This window comes from Psammomys obesus, unplaced genomic scaffold (genome assembly GCF_907164565.1).
Source record: "Psammomys obesus unplaced genomic scaffold, mPsaObe1.curated_primary_1811, whole genome shotgun sequence".
In the NCBI taxonomy this organism is placed as follows: Eukaryota; Metazoa; Chordata; class Mammalia; order Rodentia; family Muridae; genus Psammomys; species Psammomys obesus.
The window spans coordinates 2,382,357-2,401,107 of NW_026587382.1; the positions used below are offsets into that span (position 1 = coordinate 2,382,357).

At 43.5% G+C, this 18,751-nt stretch overlaps 1 protein-coding gene across 4 annotated transcripts in view; it reads left to right on the forward strand.

Annotated features, from left to right (window-relative positions):
• Rprd2 (regulation of nuclear pre-mRNA domain containing 2) overlaps window positions 1-17,721 on the forward strand; it is a 49,934-nt gene extending 32,213 nt beyond the window's left edge. For 2 of the 4 annotated variants that reach the window (XM_055603708.1, XM_055603709.1), the window contains 5 exons: window positions 2,144-2,426; window positions 4,376-4,636; window positions 6,635-6,835; window positions 11,442-12,623; window positions 12,764-12,927. In XM_055603708.1, coding sequence (XP_055459683.1) covers window positions 2,144-2,426; window positions 4,376-4,636; window positions 6,635-6,835; window positions 11,442-12,623; window positions 12,764-12,852 — 2,016 coding nt within the window. In that variant the 3' untranslated portion in view covers window positions 12,853-12,927. Of the gene's footprint in view, window positions 1-2,143; window positions 2,427-4,375; window positions 4,637-6,634; window positions 6,836-11,441 lie in introns of all 4 variants that reach the window. The other 2 variants (XM_055603706.1, XM_055603707.1) reach the window with 1 other exon arrangement.
• The last annotated feature ends 1,030 nt before the right edge of the window (window positions 17,722-18,751 follow it).

Here is an 18,751-nt window from a genome sequence, read left to right on the forward strand (position 1 = left end):
AACCATTGTGTGTCTGTCTGTCTGTCTGTCTTTTCCTTTTCTATACTATCCTGTACATCCTTACAAAGAATTTTGTGGGCTGGAGAGATGGCTCAGAGGTTAAGAGCACCGGCTGTTCTTCCAGAGGTCATGAGTTCAATTCCCAGCAAACACGTGGTGGCTCACAACCATCTAGAATGAGATCTGTATACATAGTAAATAAATAAATCTTTAAAAAAAAAAAAAAAAGAATTTTGTAGCTGGACTACCGTAATGACTAGGGGTACCCTAGTTTGGCTTTTGTTTGTTTTTTAAAACGGTTTTACTCTGTGTCCTTGGCTGTCCTAGAACTCTGTAGACCATGTTGCCCTCTAACTCAGAGATGCACCTGCTTCTGCCTCCTGAGTGCTGGGATCAAATGCATGTGCTATCATCACCCAATTTACCTTAGTGATTTTTAATATGGACGTGGCCACAGAAGCAAACCTTTGATAATTCAGGATGCTGGAGGGAAATAATAGCTTTCTTGGGAAGGTGCCGGGACCCCCACCCCCAGGTCGTGCATACACAAAAAGACAGAAGTCATAGACATATAAAAGTTTGGGGACTTTATGCCTGTAGGGGACATACCTTAAGGAAAGAAAGCCTGCAATCGTTTTCTAGATTTTTGTTTTATTTTTTTTTTCTTTGAGACAGTTTCTCTGTGTAGCCATAGCTCTCCTAGAACTCCCTCTGTAGACCAGGCTAGCCTCAAACTCAGAATTCAAAGATCTGCCTGCCTCTGTCTCCTAAGTGCTGGGATTAAATGCATGCACCATCACTGCCCAGCTTCCTAAAATATTTGGGAGCACTGGCTCTTCTTCCTAAGGACCTGGGTTTATTTCCCAGTACCACATGGCAGCTTAGAACTGTCTGTAACTCCAGTTCCAGGGGATCTGACACCCTCACACAGACATACATGCAGGCAGAACAGCAATGTACACTAAATAAAAATGAATAATATTTTTTTTTAAGTACCAGCTTCAAGATATTAGCAGTTAAGATAATCAATAGATAATAGGGACCCATTGAGATGGCTCTTCAGGTTAAAAAACAACAACAACAAATAAAAACACTGCTGCCAAGCCTGATGGCCTGACTTTGGTCCTCAGGACCCACAGGATGGGTAGGAAAGAACCAACTCCCAAAAGTTGTCCTTTGATGTTCACTGGAATGTCATGGTGCATATTCACACACACACACACACACACACACACACACACACACACACACACACACACACACCACAATAAAGTAGTAAGAAAAAGGAAAGAGATGACCTCTAATTCCAGGACTCAAGAGACAGAGGCATGTGGATCACTGTGAGTTTAAAGCCAGCCTGGTCTAATCCAGTCAAAGACAGACAAGGCTACACAGAGAAACCCTGTATCAACAACAACTACAAAAAAATAAAATAAAGGAAGGAAAGAGGTGATTAGATTTACACTCAGTTATTGGTATTAGCATCAGTCATGATGAGTATGTTGGGATGACAACTCTGGTCTTTCTCCTAAAAACTCATGACCTTTTTCTAATCACAAATACCAATTTTGTACTGTCCAGTCCTCTTCAGAATTGTTAAGTAAATACACAGAATTGTTAAGGTCATCAAAAGCAAAGAAATTGCAACAAACTATCTCAAACAAGAGTAACCTGGGGAAACAACTTCTGTGGGGTCTTGAATGCAGTGCTGACTCAGAAGGTGGATAAGAAAGAGGAAATCTGGACAAAGTACAAACTTTAGTAAATAATTTCCAGCTCATGACTGTGACTGGTATGGCATTCCTAGGGAGCTGAGCAGGCTCAATAGTTACAAGGCACTCAGCACATAAGCCTGTCTACAGGTGGAAGGAGAGAACTTACTCCAGCTTTCCTGTGACCTCCACATACACACCGTGGCCTGTGCTCTCACAGCCATCATACATATACACAATAATAATACGCTTTTAAGGATTTCTAACTCAGAGAACTGTGGGTAGTAATAGTCACTGAGCATAGGTAGGTGTCGGAGACTTCTCTGTACTTTAGCAGGTGGCAATATTCTTGTTTTGTGCTAATTGTGTCAAAATGGCACCCGGGAGGTTCTTATCTCAGAGAAATAAACTGATTTCCCCCCCTCTTTTAGGCTTATAAAACCTTTGCTAACCGAGTCAACAACTTGAAGAAGAAGTTGGATCAGTTGAAGTCAACCCTTCCTGATCCTGAGGAGTCACCAGTCCCGTCTCCAAGTATGGATGCTCCTTCCCCAACTGGTTCTGAGTCTCCATTTCAGGGAATGGGAGGCGAAGAATCCCAGTCACCAACCATGGAAAGTGACAAATCTGCCACACCTGAACCTGTGACAGATAACCGGGATGTGGAAGACATGGAACTCTCAGATGTGGAAGATGATGGATCAAAAATCATTGGTAAGTCCTGATATGATTATTAAGTAGCTTATTCTGTGTTGCTTCCGCAACTGAATCAATCTTACAGAGAAGGATCTTACTGCCTTTCTCCATAGCACTGGAGAGCAAACCAAGGCCTTGCACAGGCATTTAGCTCTAAGCCGTGTGCCTGGTGCTAAAAAATTATTTTATTTTATACCTTACTGAAATATACTTTAGATCTATTGAAAGAAATAAAATATATCACAAGAATTTGTAACTAAAGTTTTGTTTTTAATGTGACTAGTCTGAAGAAATAGCTCAGCAGTTGAGACACTTGCTGCTCTTGCAGAGGACCCAAGTTCAGTTCCCAGCACCCCCAAGACAATTCATAACTGCTTATAACTGCCATTCCAAGGGATCTTTTGTTCTCTTGTAACCTCCCTGGATATGGGGGTGTGTGCATGTGAATACAGGCAAAATACTCATAAATAAATCCAACAATAAAGAAAAACAATTCCAAAGCTGCAGGTTATTAACTGCATTTTTACAACCAAACTGAATTGGTTGGTTGTCTGGCACTGGTACTTTGATGACTTCTTTTCAAGTACTTTGACTTCTATGTACTATCCACTATGTTCTTTAAAGCAGTAAGAGGAGTGCACTCTAGCGCTGTTGGCTTTCTGTTTGTTTTCTACACGTGCTATTTGGAAATCTTACATCTGACCCAGATAATACTTACTTCCCAGTCCCCTGAGCTCCCCCAACTTGTGACATTCCCCAGCAAAAGAAAAAACAAAGGGAGGAGGAAAAAAGAGAAAGAAAGAACAAGTCTAGGGCTGGAGAGATGGCTGAGAGGTTAAGAGCACTGGCTGCTCTTCTAGAGGTCCCGAGTCCAGTTCCCAGCAACCACTTGATAGCTCACAACCATCTATAGTAAGATCTGGTGCCCTCTTCTGATGTGCAGGTGTACACACAGGCAGAACTTTGAATACTAAATAAATAAATATATCTTTTTAAAAAAAAAAAAAAGATGAAAAAAAAAAACAAGTCCAATTCCAACCACAGTTTTTAAGCCTGAAAACATTGCCATTTCAAATCAGTCCCTGGGGGCTGGAGAGGTGCTCAGCAGGTCCTCCTCCAGGTACCCAGCACTCTCAATGGCAGCCCGCAGCTGTCTGTAGGTCCACTCCAGGGAATCTGACATCCTCTTCTGACCTCTTGGGGCACTGTATATACATGGTACATAAGCATACGGACAGACAAAAAGCACTCATACACATAAAATAATTTTGAAAAGTAATTAGTGTCTACTACACTGTCTTGCGGACAATTTATATAACAAAAAAAGAAAAACCAGTAATAATGTGTATATGGAATTTTTGTTACTAAGTTCTCAGTGAAAAAAAGGACAGGATACCTTGTGGCAAATAGCATCTTCATAAAACAGCACAAATAAATAGCAAATAACAATATGCTGTCAGGAGTGGGTTCCTTTGGGGGCACTGCTGCTGCACCAGGTTTTGTTTTATTTTTGGTCACCGTTTTTTTTCCCTAAACATCCTCATCTCCCTCCCTGGCATCTCTCTCCTATTCTAGAAATACACGCATTTCTGGAAGTACTCAGAGTATGCAAGAAAATCATTAAAAAGTAAGATGCAGGTCTTTGATGGTGGAAATGATCATAAACTGGATTTTTAGTCTTACATATTTTTATGTGTATAAGTGTACATCTTTGTGTGTGCACATGTGTGCATGTGCCCACAGGGGACAGAAGAGGACATCTGACCCTGGAGTTGCAGTTACTGGGGTTGTGAGCCATCAAATATGGCTGCAGGAACTGGTTTGGTTCGGTTTGTCTTTAAAGTGTAAAGTGAACATAGGGCTTTTTTCCCTCAAATTAGGAAATATTAGGATATGACATTGTTTAATTCTAGAAGTAAAATTTAGAAAATAGGTCATAAAATTGTCTTCTTCATTTATTCAAACAGTGGAAGACAGGAAAGAAAAGCCTGTGGAGAAATCAGCGGTCTCTACTTGTGTACCCACTAAGTCAACGGAAAGTGTCTCAAAAGCCTCACCATGTGCCCCGGCGTCTGTGCCCACCACTGCAGCTCCACCTCTCCCAAAGCCTGTGAACACTTCTCTTCTGTCCCCTTCCCCAACTTTGGTTTTGCCAAACCTGGCAAATGTGGATCTGGCAAAGATCAGTTCCATCCTTAGCAGCTTAACATCAGTCATGAAAAATACGGGTAAGTGAGCCCAGTGATGATGGTGAACACTGATTTCCATCTCTTTTAATGGGAGCATCAAGGTGTGTTGTTACTGTTGTTGACGGTGGTGAGAGCTCTTTAAACTTTTTGCTAAGAATGCATTAACAAATGGATAGACATCATAGGAAAGCCAGAAAATGATCTTACCACACCCCCATGGATATTCATGCGTGTAGATGGAGGGATCCAATCCCTGGACACTTTTCTTTAAAAAATTGAAACATTGCTCATACTGTTTTAAACCAGCTTATTTAAAGCCTCATATCACACATTTTAATGTCATTAAATATCTAAAGAGCTGATATGGTGGTGCATACCTGTAATCTCAAGCATTTGGAAGAAGGGGAAGGATCATCAGAGTTCAGGGATAGCCTGGGCTACATGAGACTGTTCCAGGAAGAAGTTGTGGCGGTGTAGGGAGATGGCTGAGGGAGTGAAGCGTGTGACTCATAACCATGGGCCCCCAGCTGAGCAGACCCACATAAGCCCAGGCTTAGCTGCGTGTCTGTGACCTGCTGCAGGCCCTGAGTGGAGACAGGTAGACACCGGGCGGTGGCAACCAGTCTAGCAGAAACTCTACGCTCCAGATTCAGTGATGGGCACCATTTCCAAAACTTAGAGAGCAGCAGAGGAAGACTCCCGGTGCTGCCTTGTCTCCACGTCTCCACAGCACACACACAAGAAAGGAAAATTCATCTAAATCAACTTTAGCTATTGTAGTGTCTGGTAGTTGTTGTCATTAGACATTACTGTGTTTTCAGCTTTCCACTTTATAAAGAATACTGAAGTCCTTTATATGCAAACCTGCTAAGACCTGCATTCCATCTCCAGGGTCCATATAAAGGTGGCAGGAGAGAGCGGACTCCACAAAATTGTCTTCTGACCTCCACATGCCCCCCCCCCATTCTCCCAATAATAATAATCTAGTACTAGAACACAGCGCGCAGGTGCGGAAGGATATGGAAAAAAGCCTTACTTCCTCTGTGCCCTGCCCACTCTGTGTTATTTTGGGGGAAATAATCAGCATATGAACTTGGTGAGCTGCCACTTGTAACATTAACTCTCAGGAAGCCAGAAGGGTTAAGAATTTAAGGCCAGTCCAGCACTCAGGAGGCAGAGGCAGGTGAAGCCCTTGAGTTCAAGAGCTGCTTTACATAGTGAGTTCCAGGAGTTCCAGGATGGCAGGGCTGCCAAGAGAAACCCTTTATTGGGGTGGGGCGAGAGGAGGGATTGAAGCCTGGTTGGGTTACATTGTGAGACCCTGTTTCAAAAACACAAAAGCAAAAAAACAGCATGTAGATTTAAAATTGTATCTAAGAACTAAATTGTTATCGAAGAGTATACTATTTTATATACCTAGTATTTGGAAATTTAATTGTTCCTAATCCTTTCCATTGTCACATTTAATCTTGAAAAGATAATATCTATATTTTAATTAAAGATTTTTTTCATTTGCTTATTTATATTTCTTTGTAAAACACCTGCTCATAGTGGTTTAAGAAATCAAATGTTTTTCTCATGTCTGCATTTACCTTTTTATTGTGTTAATAACCGATCCAATGTTTTGAAGTGTAAAAGTGTAAAGGAGTTTATTTGTATAATGTCATTTTAAAGGCTGTTTAAGAGAAAAACCCTTGCCACTCACAGACGTTCTGCAATGGTAGTGCCTTTGACCTCCATCACCCTGCAGCATTTGCTGAGCACCACAATAGCAGAAGCAGGTTGCCTGCTCTGTTCTGCTTGCCTCTCTGAAAACCAAGGAATGTGCATGAAAATAAAATAGTGCTTGTTTGTTTAAAAAAAAAAAATTCCAAATAGAAACAATAGTTCATATTTTCACATGTTTTTCTTTGTATGTGTCAAAATGGGCACTATTTGTAGACCAGTTACAGAATTACTATTAAACAATCATTCACTGAGTGGAAAGTGTCATAAATTGAGTATTGCATTTTCTTGAGTTCATCTTTCTGCCACCAGGGGTCAGTTCTGCATCAAGACCTTCTCCAGGAACTCCTACCAGTCCCAGCAACCTCAACAGTGGCCTGAAAACACCGGCACCTGCCACAACACCGTCTCACAACCCTCTGGCAAATATCCTCTCAAAGGTGGAGATCACCCCAGAGAGCATCCTCTCTGCTCTTTCTAAAACCCAGACACAGTCAGCCCCTGCACTCCAAGGTAAACTGACATGTGCCAGAGGGTCTTGAATTGTGAGTGTTTGTCTCCAGTTCTAAGGAATCCAAAGCCATGAAATGTACAATACAGTTAATTCATTACTATCTTTACCATTTATGAGGTGACAGTTATAGACTTGAAAATAACACTAAAACAGACCCATTCAGGTAAGGAAACTAGGCTCAGTGAGGTGAAGTGATGTGATTGGTTAAGGTCACAAGTCTGTCTGACGTGTGATGACCTGAAATTAATTAAAAAGCAGGTTTCTTGATTGCTATTACTCTGCTGGCAACATTGCACTACTGGGTTACATAAATCCCAGCTCTTAGTGCAGGGATTTGTGCTGAGCTTTAATGTTGACCTATAGTACATCTTTTCTTTTCCCTTTTATCTATAATCTCTGTCTCGTTTAAACTTCTCTTTTTGGCCTTCTCAGTTATGTCTTGTACATAAAACTGTTTCAGTTTTTCATGAATCATATCTGGTCTTTCAATTGTTATTTCTAGATTCTTACACAACCCTTCTTAAGCACCTCAGTGTAATTATGCAGTTAATTATAAAGACCAGAACAGTACCAGCATTGTTACAGGGACTTCTAGGTGACAGTCTGTGGTGACTAGTGTCAGTTGGAACAGGGATACTGTGTGACATCTGATGTGTCAGGGCCAGAGAGACAATGTTAAATATCCTACAGTGCATAGCATAGTCCAACCACAGGCACTTACCCAGTGTAAAATAAAATATCAGCAGTGCTAGGGTGAGGAGCTCTGCTCTGTATGTAGAGCAGTGTAAATGTGAATTACTTCTGATTCCTAAATTGTTCTTGTCAGTCTGTTACTATTGTTTATCTTTAACGAATTTTACTTTACAGAACTAAATACTATTCAGTGATCATCTGAAACCCCTCTCTATTGGAACTAGCAATAAAGAATTGATATTCCCAGTAATCCCAGCTCTTAGAAGACTCAGATCTCAAGTTACAGGCTAACATAGGCTACAGTGGGATTCTGTTTTGTTTTTGTTTAATTAAAAAATTTGATAATCTACAAGAGCTCATTGTGTACAACTCAAGAGAGGTTATAATGCTTTTGATTTTTCTTTCCATTGCCTTCCTATAGATACAGGAAATCTTGAAGTCACCATATTAGTTTCTCCCATAGATGCAACACTACATCACACAGAGTCCTGTGTGCTCTGCAGCTGCTACAGCAATGCCAGGTGATACTTCCTGTCAGGTGGAATTTTAAGAAGTGTGTTCTGACAGAATGAGAAATAAGAACACAGAACGTGAACCTGCTGGAATGGCAGCGTTTATCACCTTTCTTTGGCTTTTAGGAAAAGGAACTTTTGGCCAGGCATATTGGCACACTCTAATCCCAGCACTCGGGATGCAGAGGCAGGTAGATCTCTTTAATTTTAAGCCACCCTTTTCTACAGAGAGAGTTTCAGGACCACCAGGGCTACACAAAAATCGTGCAAAAAAGAAAAAGTATAGTTATTTATGGGTAGGTGTTACATGTACCTCAATGTCAAAGGACAACTTGTGGAAAGTGGGTCTTTCCTTCTACGAATGTTGAGGCTCAAGCTCAGGTCATCAGGCTTGGCTCAGGTGTCTGACCTGTTGAGCCATCTCACTGGCCTGACAGGAAAAACAGTGCTTTGAAAAAATAGTGCTCTGTTGAAGAACATGTCCCACAGTATCTGAAAGATAATACTGAATGTCTCTAATGTCTGTAATTCCAGCATTCAGGCAGGATTGCAATAATTTTGAGGCTAGCTGGGGCTGTGCAGCAAATATCTGTTTAAGAAAACAAAATAATTTAGCCAGGCATAGTGCTGCACGCCTTTAATCCCAGCACTTGAGAGGCAGAGGTAGATGGATCTCTGTGAGTCTGAAGCCAGCCAGGGTTATATAGTGAGACCCTGTCTCAAAAAATAAACAAGCAAACAAGGATAGGTGTGTGTGACCCTCACCTGGGAGGCAGTGGCAGAAGGGTCCCAGTTTATGCCAATGTAGGCCAAAGAACAAGTGCTAGGGCAACCCGGGTGTACACAACAAGACTGCCTCGAAAGATGGGCCTCAGCCCGGAGTAGAGCTTAGGGTAGAACACTTACCTAGCATGTGTGAAGCAAAAACAATTGTCATGATAAAGTTGTGTCCAGAACTGAGGTTTGTACTTTTTAATCATCATGGAAATCGGGGTGGGCTTTTCTGAAAACACTGGTGATGGTGCTTTCATAAGACTCTGATAGAGTTGTTCCTGGGTCTGTATTTGAAGAACTCAACACACCACAGAGGTTTGTTGCCTCACTTGCAGTAATCAAGAAATGGAACCAGCCTAGGTCCCCATCCACAGACCAATAAAGGAAATGCACATATGCACTTTTGAGTTTAATTCAGCCTTATAAAGAAAATGAAAAGTACAGCATTTACAGGGAAGTGGATGTAATTGGAGATCATTGTGTTAAAGCAGAGTAAAGCCAGAGGCAGAAAGACAAATAGCTATATTTTCTCAAAGGCAAAATAAATTTTATCTTTGTATTTTATCTTGTATTTTATCAAAATAGAGACCTATGAGAGGTGAAGAAAAGATCTCGATTGGGGTGAAATACACGTGACATGAAAGTAGATGGAATTACTGTTTGCCAAGAAGTGGCCAGCAGTAGGAGGTAGCAGGGAGGACGGTAGGAGAGGCAGATGAATAACGGAATACAAGGATACATGGTATTTGCATACAGTGTCATGAAATCCACATATTTTAGGATGTGTTCTGGTGGTAAAGTGCTTTTTGTGTATGCGTGAGGACCGGCACCCACATCAAACAGCTGGCCACACTGACACACGGCCTCGAAAGATACGGTGGACGGCTCCCGACACTTGGAGCTGACCTCTGGCTTCCACATGTAGCTGCCATGTGTGCATGTACACACAGACCTAATTTTAACATTTGGAAGTCAAGGAAAAAACAAAAGTTTTTTCTAAATTCAAACCTTAACCAGGCACTGTTGATGCATGCCTTTACTCAAGAGGTAGATCAGTTGGATGTCTGTGAGTTCAAGGTCAGCCTGGTAAGATAGTTTTGGTATATTTGGTTAAGAACTGAAAATTTCATTTATGACCAGAAAGTCATTTGTCAGAATAAACCTGACAAAGTAGGATGAATTTAATAGGATCTTATGTTACTGCCTTGTCAATTTTTGTTTCTATTTATTTATTTATTTTTTGTCTTTTGGACTATTTTCTGCCTGGACATGGAAGTAAACATTTATAATTTAGGCAGCCTGTGTGAGTTCAGCCTGGCTATGTAGGAAGATCATTGGTTTTTGTTTTATTGTTTTATTTTCAGGAATACTTTGATTTCATTAACTTCAGACGACACCAAAGAATTCCTTCTCCATAATTCTGAGGCTTATCAGTCAATGTACAGGGTTGAATCTCATTGTCAGTTTGTACTAACTGATACTCCTTGGATTTCTCTAGCTATAAAACGGGATTTGTATGTTTTTGTATAAAAAGATCAGTACCTCTATGGTCTGGCTTTGTAAGTCTTTGTATATCTGTTTTTATATTTATCATTGCCATCTTTGGAGCAAAGTTCTTCTAACCAAAGACATTTTTTCCCCTCTGACTTATCAAGATTTATTTGTTACTTACACAGTATTATGCCTGCATCTATGCCTACATGGCCAGAAGAGGGCACCAGATCTCATTACAAATGGTTATGAGCCCCCATGTAGTTGCTGGGAATTGAACTCAGGACTTTTGGAAGAATAGTCAGTGCTCTTAACCTCTGAGCCACCTCTCCCTCATCCCTACGTTTGTTTTAAAGAGAGTTTGAGGCTAGCTGATCTACATAGCAATTCCCTGAGAGATGGCTCAGTGGTTCAGAGCACTAGCTGTTCTTCCAAAGGACCTGGGTTCAATTCCCAGCACCCACACAGCAGCTCCCAACTGTCTGTAACTCCAGTTCCAGGGGAGCCAATGGCTTTTTCTTCTTGGGCAGCAGGCATGCATGTAGTACATAGTCATACATGAGGGCACAACACCCATAGACATACAAAATAATCTTAAAAGTAACATCGATCTAACAAGAGATAGACTTGTTGAAAAAAGTATTACCCTCCCCCGTTGAAGCAGATATCTGAATTTTGCATATGTTTTCCTCTTGAGAACAACAGTGCATGCTAGCATATAGAGTAAACTAGAGGATAGAAAGATGGGAGTATTTGCTTGTGTTTAGAGTGATTGCACAGCTCAAGCACAGATACTGGCTGGGGATGTTTTGTTTGCTTCCTTCCCTCTCCTGCTTTGCTTTGTTTAAGCTATGACTGATTCTGACATTAAAAATCCCTCTCTTTCCTGTTACCTTTGTTACTGGACTTGTATCTGGTTATCTGAGGGCTTTGCTATCTTAGATTGATAAATAGGCCTGATATTTTTCTGTCTCATCTAGACACAGCCTGTTTAGTCTGGATTCCTTTTAACTTCATATTTTAAAATCTATCTGGTTCCCACCAGAGTGAATGATAGTATCTGGTAAGCCTGCCTTGTTTTCATTAGAGTGTGGGTAGTTGTTCTTTTTAACCCCTCTAATCTGTGTTTCTACAGGCCTGTCATCTTTACTTCAGAGTGTCACTGGGAACCCAGTGCCAGCCAGTGAAGCTGCTTCCCAGAGCACCACAACCTCCCCTGCCAGCACCACAGGCTCTGCCGTGAAGGGGAGAAATCTGCTCTCCAATACCCAGTCTTTTATTTCCAAAAGCTTCAATTATTCTCCTAACTCTTCGACTTCTGAAGTCTCTTCGACCTCAGCAAGCAAGGCGTCAGTTGGGCAGAGCCCAGGGCTCCCGAGCCCTACTTTTAAACTACCATCCAGTTCTTTAGGGTTCACAGGTACCCACAACACTAGTCCTGCCGCCCCACCTACTGAAGTTGCCATGTCCCAGTCCTCAGAGGTCTCCAAGCCAAAGCTGGAATCAGAGTCCACCTCCCCAAGCCTGGAAATGAAGATCCACAACTTCTTAAAAGGTAATCCTGGCTTCAGTGGCTTAAATTTAAACATCCCAATCCTGAGCAGTTTGGGATCCAGCGCCCCGTCAGAGAGCCATTCCTCAGACTTCCAGCGTGCTCCTACCAACACTTCAGTGGACAACATTGATGGAACTCCTGTTCGGGATGAACGGAGTGGAACACCCACCCAGGATGAGATGATGGACAAGCCCACATCCAGCAGTGTGGACACCATGTCCCTGCTCTCGAAGATCATCAGCCCTGGTTCATCAACACCTAGCAGTACCAGATCACCACCCCCTGGAAGAGACGAAAGCTACCCCCAGGAGCTCCCCAATTCTGTGTCTACGTATCGACCCTTCGGTCTGGGCAGTGACTCTCCTTTCAAGCAGCCTTCTGATGGGGTTGAGAGGCCGTCTTCCGTGATGGACTCTGCACAGGATAAGTTCTTCCCAGATACTTCTTTCCAGGAAGATGAGGATTACCGAGATTTTGAATATTCAGGGCCGCCACCTTCTGCCATGATGAACCTAGAGAAGAAACCAGCCAAATCCATCCTGAAGGCAAGCAAGCTTTCTGACAGCGCTGAGTACCAGCCAATCCTGTCCAGTTATAACCACAGGGCCCAAGAGTTTGGGGTAAAGTCTGCCTTCCCTCCATCTGTAAGGGCCCTCCTGGACTCTAGTGAGAACTGTGACCGACTCTCCTCTCCCCCTGGGCTGTTTGGTGCCTTCAGCATAAGAGGGAGTGAACCTGGGTCTGACCGGTCACCATCACCGAGTAAGAACGATTCCTTTTTCACCCCCAACTCCAACCACAGTAGCTTGTCTCAGTCTACCGCTGGGCATCTCACCTTGCCCCAGAAGCAGTACCCAGACTCTCCTCACTCAGGCCCACATCGTTCCCTTTTCTCTTCGCAGAATACCCTTGCTGCTCCAACGGGCCACCCACCCACATCAGGCGTGGAGAAAGTCCTGGTCTCCACGATTTCCACCACATCGACGATTGAGTTTAAGAATATGCTTAAAAATGCCTCACGCAAGCCCTCAGATGATAAGCATTTTGGCCAGACCCCCAGCAAGGGTACTTCAAATGAGGGTGTCAGTCTGTCAAACCTCACCCAGCCCAGCTTGCCCACCACTGACCACCACCAGGAAGAACACTATCGCATAGAAACCCGTGTTTCCTCCTCCTGTTTAGACTTGCCTGATAGCACAGAAGAAAAGGGGGCCCCCATAGAAACTCTGGGTTATCATAATGCAGCTAATAGGAGGATGTCAGGGGAGCCAATACAGACAGTAGAATCCATACGAGTCCCTGGGAAGGGAAATAGAGGACATGGGCGTGAGGTTTCAAGAGTGGGTTGGTTTGATCTGAGCACACCAGGCAGCTCTTTTGACAATGGTCCTTCAAGTGCCTCTGAGTTGGCATCCCTTGGGGGTGGGGGCAGCGGAGGCCTCACTGGCTTTAAGACAACACCGTACAAGGAACGGGCACCCCAGTTTCAGGAGAGTGTCGCCAGCTTTCGTTCCAACAGTTTCAACTCAACATTTGAGCATCATCTCCCCCCATCCCCTTTGGAACATGGGACACCCTTCCAGAGAGAGCCAGTGGGGCCATCGCCCGCCCCACCTGCCCCTCCTAAGGATCACGGTGGCATCTTCTCTCGAGAGGCGCCCACTCATCTGCCCTCGGTGGATCTTTCAAACCCCTTTACAAAGGAGGCATCTCTGGCCCATGCTGCCCCTCCACCTCCTCCGGGAGAGCACAGCGGGGTTCCTTTCCCTCCACCGCCCCCTCCACCACCCCCTGGGGACCTTGGCAGTGGGGGAAGTGGTGTCCCATTTGCTACTCCACCCCCTCCTCCGCCCCCTGTTGACCACTCTGGGGTTGTACCTTTCCCAGCTCCACCATTGCCAGAGCATGGAGTGACTGGGGCCGTGGCAGTTTTTCCCAAGGACCATAGTTCCCTCCTTCAAGGGACCCTGGCTGAGCATTTTGGGGTGCTCACAGGACCCAGGGACCTCAATGGCCCTGGTCTTAGTCGTGCACGAGAAAGCCTGAGCCTGCCTTCCCACCCTCTGGAGCACCTGGGCCCAGCCCTTGGAGGAGGAGGTGGAGGCAATACCAGCAGCGGTGGCCTTCCCTTGGGTCCTGCACACAGAGACGCCATCGGCCGGAGTGGTATGATTTTACGGAGTCCCCGGCCAGACTTTGGGCCTAGGGAAGCTTTTCTTGGCAGAGACCCATTCCACAGTTTAAAGAGACCCAGGCCACCTTTTGGTAGAGGCCCTCCGTTCTTTGCACCAAAACGCCCGTTCTTCCCTCCCAGGTACTGATGGAGATCAGGAAAAGATATTTCCAACAGTCTAGAGAGCATTGAAAGTAGCAGTTTGGTTTCTTGTTTCTATTTGGTTTTTTTTTCTCTCTCTCTCTCTTGATTTTGTTTTGTTTTGTTTTGTTTTTAATGAAGGGGCCTCCCTTCCAAATTCCGAAAGCATACATAGTGACAATTTACCATTATCTTCTCTCTCCACACTTAGGACCTTTCCCAAGTTGTTTCTATTTTTCTTTAAAAAAAAAAAAAAAAAAGGTAAACATAACCAAAGCCACTTTACTTGGCTGGGGTTTTGGGGAGTGGGGAAGAAGACAATATTATAATCTCACCTATTGGAGATATTACTTAAATTTTAAATAAAACTTTGGTCAGTACAGGTAATAATGTGCAATGCTGAGGTGTTATTTGGGTTTTGGCCTTGCTAATAGTGAGAGGACCCCTGTCTCCTTCCTCTCCAGCCAAGCAACTTCCGTGACCAGCTTGGCTCCCTTGGTATTCTCTGCCCTGCTGAAGACCAAGAGGTGTTTGCAGAGGGACAGTGTGGGCAGCTTTGGGCCTGTCAGGTGTATTTGCTTTAGTCTAAAGGCATGTTGAAACTGAGTTCTTTATTTTTGTTTTTCAAGTAGCTTCCTCGGAACTATTACCAGGCAGTGACTCAGAGGCCATACGGGCTTCATTCTATGTAGTAGAAAGTCTTCTCTTGCTTAGTGTGGGTGACATTCACACACAACGCCAATGCTGGGAGGCAGGGACAAGATAATGGCAACTCGAAGGCCAGCTTGGGCTATATAGTGGAACTTTGTCTCAAAAAGAAAAAAGAAAAGTCTCCTTGTTAAAAGAAGCTGAGTATAATTTCAAAGTTAAAATGGGAAATGATCACAGCGTGTAAAGCTAGGGAAGGGATCATTTAATGGTGCTATGTGACCCACTGTCCTTTGGAAAGAAGGAAAAGGAAGTGTTTTGGTGGCTTTGCACATTGTTCTCAGCCCTTGTCCCCTGCTTTCCCCCTTTCTCCTCATATTATTACTGCCTTCTTAAAAGCAGACACTCATTTTACTATGGTGCCTCACTGGTGGTTTTCAGCAAACATAATTATTAGAGAAAGTATTTTGTCTTTTCCACCCCCATCTGAGTCCTGTTCTTGCTGTTTCAGAGGAGATTGAGTGGTGTCCTTACATGATACGCTATAGGTGTGTCTTAGAGACAGGTGGGTATTGCTGGCCATGTCTTTACAGAGAAAGCAAGGTCTCAGCACCCACCCCCATGCCAACTGATGGATGCCTTGCCTGAGTCATTGCTGTGGAGGAGAAAGCTTTCTTCCCTGCACTGAGCAGTTGTTTGTATTTCTGCATATAATGCTTAGGGAAAAGACAATCACTGTGCTCTGATTGCTTCTCTCTTTGTGCTTACCTGGGAAGCAAATACTGCTTACTAGAATTTCTGTTAGTGTTGCAGCAAGGTACATGCTGATGATCTCCAGCTGGGTGTATAAAACAATGTGTTGAGCTTTTGAAGGAATTCTAGCAAGTTAGTATAGAACTCTAAGGAAGTAAAGGGCGCTTTCAATTTATCAGTGAGATAGCAGAGATGGAGGAAAGTGCAGCATGTGGTCCAAGACAATCTTGTCTCAGAACAAACCACTTTTCCAAAGAAAGGCTGTCCAACACAGCCTAAGAGCTATGCTCTGTGTGAGTGTGCCGCGAGACACTCGCGTCCACGTCCCGTTTTGAACCAGCTCTTCTTTCCTATCTCAAGCCTCTCTGCCCTGCAGTGCTCCCCACAGAAAGCACGACACCGTGACTTTGTGTGGGGGTTGGGCATATAGCATAGCAAAGCAAGGGAAGTATAGTTACATACTGAGTCTTCAAAGCATCACACGGAGAGAATGGGGTGGGGCACGGGGATTGGGACTTTCAGAATTGATTTTTTTTTTCCAGAAATTAAGTGGGGGTATTTTTCAGTGTAGAATAAAAGAATGTGAATTCTTCCTACTGCTCTTGTTTAAGCTAAACATACTGTTTACTTGAAAAGGCTCTTTGACCACTTGATTTTTCTAAGAAAATGTGGGAGTATCAGGAAAATGGTTTCTCAAATGTTGAGGCAGGATAATTGTCCTCTAAAGTATAGTGGCCAATATGTGAAAGGAATACTTTGTACAGTTCAAGGGTGGACTTTCCAGGGGTTGGGCTTTGTGGGGTGTTTTTTGTTTTGTTCTTGTCACAGGATCTTCAGTGTGTTTGTTTCAGGATGGAAGTGAGGATTATATGAAGCTGTCAGATATTTTAAGGAAATCTGTCTACAACAGTAAATGAAGACAACTGTATATATGTGATATAGTGAAACAAAAGACATTTCTGGTATTCATAAAGATAAAACAAGGGATTTTATTCTTTCTGTGTTTGTGATTTAAACTCCATACCATGCTCTGACTTTTGTATTTCACCCTGAGTTTAAAAAAAATAAACAAGATATTTTTTAAAGAATGCACAACATAGTGTGTCTTAGCAAGGACACGAGTCATATGAAGCAGAGTGAGTAGTTGTAACTAAGGCCCTTGGTGCTCACTGTAAAGCCACAGACAGAAGCTATGAGTACAGTCGTACACACAGATCAGTGATGCTGAGTCAGAAGTAGGATCCCTGAGGATTTCCTGAGAGCTCCCTGCACCTCTCTGCCTTCCCAAGGTCAACAGAACTTAGTTTGCCTCCTGGGAGGGTACTGTGAGCAGAGTAGGACCGTTATCCTTTCTGATAGCAGAAACTGTGGTGTGTGTGGTTAGGCAAGTCTGTCTAGTAGGCACAGCTTTCTTACTGCAGACTGTCCACTCAGTCCTAATGTTACCTGTTGATACAGTTAGGCCTCAGCTGTTAGGTTTAAAGCGGCTGTAAATTACTGCTCCCCTACCCCTGCCTCCATATTTTTAATTGGTGGGGTTACCTGTTAAGATTGAAAAAAAAAAAAAAAAAGGTAGATATGTTGGGTTGATATTCTCACGTGTTCAGTGTGGAAAACAAGTACATGCTTTAGAGGCAACAACAATGAAATCTTTTGGAATGTGTATTAATATCATTTAATAAAATAACTAGTTCTAAAGGTTTGACATTTTTCTTTGAAACTGGGGCGTTGACCAAGGGCCCCTGGCTTCTCTGGTGAGTGCAAGCAGAAACGACTTCTCCAGGAGCCAAAAGTACAGCCTTGTAGCACAGACCTATGGTTAGAGATGCTAAATTTTCTCCATCGAAGACGCAGCCTGACTGTCCAGGGCCAAAGGTGAAATGGGCTACAGAATGCAGGAAGAAAAGCTGTGGGGTAGCCCTGAAGATGCCACTGTACGGGCTTTTCACCGAAGGGTGTGGGGAAGGACAGAGTGGTGTGTGTAGATACACATACCTGAGGCGTGTGTGCCACAGCCCCCCAAAAGTCTGTTGTCTTTATAGCCACTTGCACTTACCTCTCCAAGCTTTGGGGGGGGGAATACTGTCTTCGATATTTTGTTTTCCAGCTTAATAAAATAATGGTTTTGTTTGTTGTGTGGTTAACTTCTCCCCTCTCACATTAACCTTTTCCAGCTGTCCTCTTGACTTGTATACCTGTGTCAGTGAAATCTAGCTGAGCCTCTTAGATCTTCATGGCCTTGTGGGTCTTTTGTTTGATCCTCTGTACTGTAATGGGTGGGATATACTGTATAGATCATTGTGTGTTTTCCAACTATTGTACAGTTGTGAGCCAAGAAAAAAAGCTTGTTTGGTGGTCATGCTTACAGTGCTGAGCATCAAAGTACATCCCCAGCCCTCGGCGACCGTTTTTAAAACAAGCACAATTGGAGGGAATGTGTAGAAATGGATCCTTCTGGTCAACTGTCCGTATCTGTCCTTGGTCACATACTGTTGATTGATCTGTTGTGCAGAAGCTCTACTCGGCTCTTCTCTCTCCCTCTCTTTTCATAATCCAGGGAGGCTTAATAAATGTATCACAAGGATAGTCGCTACGTGGGGCCAGGCTTGGGTCCCTGGCAGGGTAAAGGCTCTAAATAGCAGCCCTGATTACGAGGAGTTCCACATGTCACAAGACCTCAGACGTGGAGCATTCTAGGGGACACCCAGCCGCTAGAGTGCACCACTATACCGACTGGAAGCAGGCTGCCCTTTTCTTCCACCTCAGAGTTCAGTTGACTGCCTGGGCTCCCTGCCCCTGAAGGAGCAACAGTTTTTAGATATCCTCATTGGCCTCTGGGCATGTTACTGAAAACTACATGGCTCCTGCCCTCCACTCCTAACATCCTCTATTCAGGCCAGTCTTACACAGCAGGAATGATTACGTCCTCATGTGGAGACTTAGTAATGCCATCAGAATGGGTTTAGGGCTGTTAGGGTGTTTCTCGTACTTGCTCATGAGTAACAATGGACAAGTCTGATCAGTTGCTGTTCACAATTGCTAAGGAGTAAATGACTGAGGCTCCAAAGACGGCTTTCAGAAGGTCACCTGTAAGACCTGTCTCTAAAGTAAACATCCTGTTCTGAGTGCAGAGGGAGAACATGGCTTAAAGGAAAGGAAGAAATGATAGAAAACT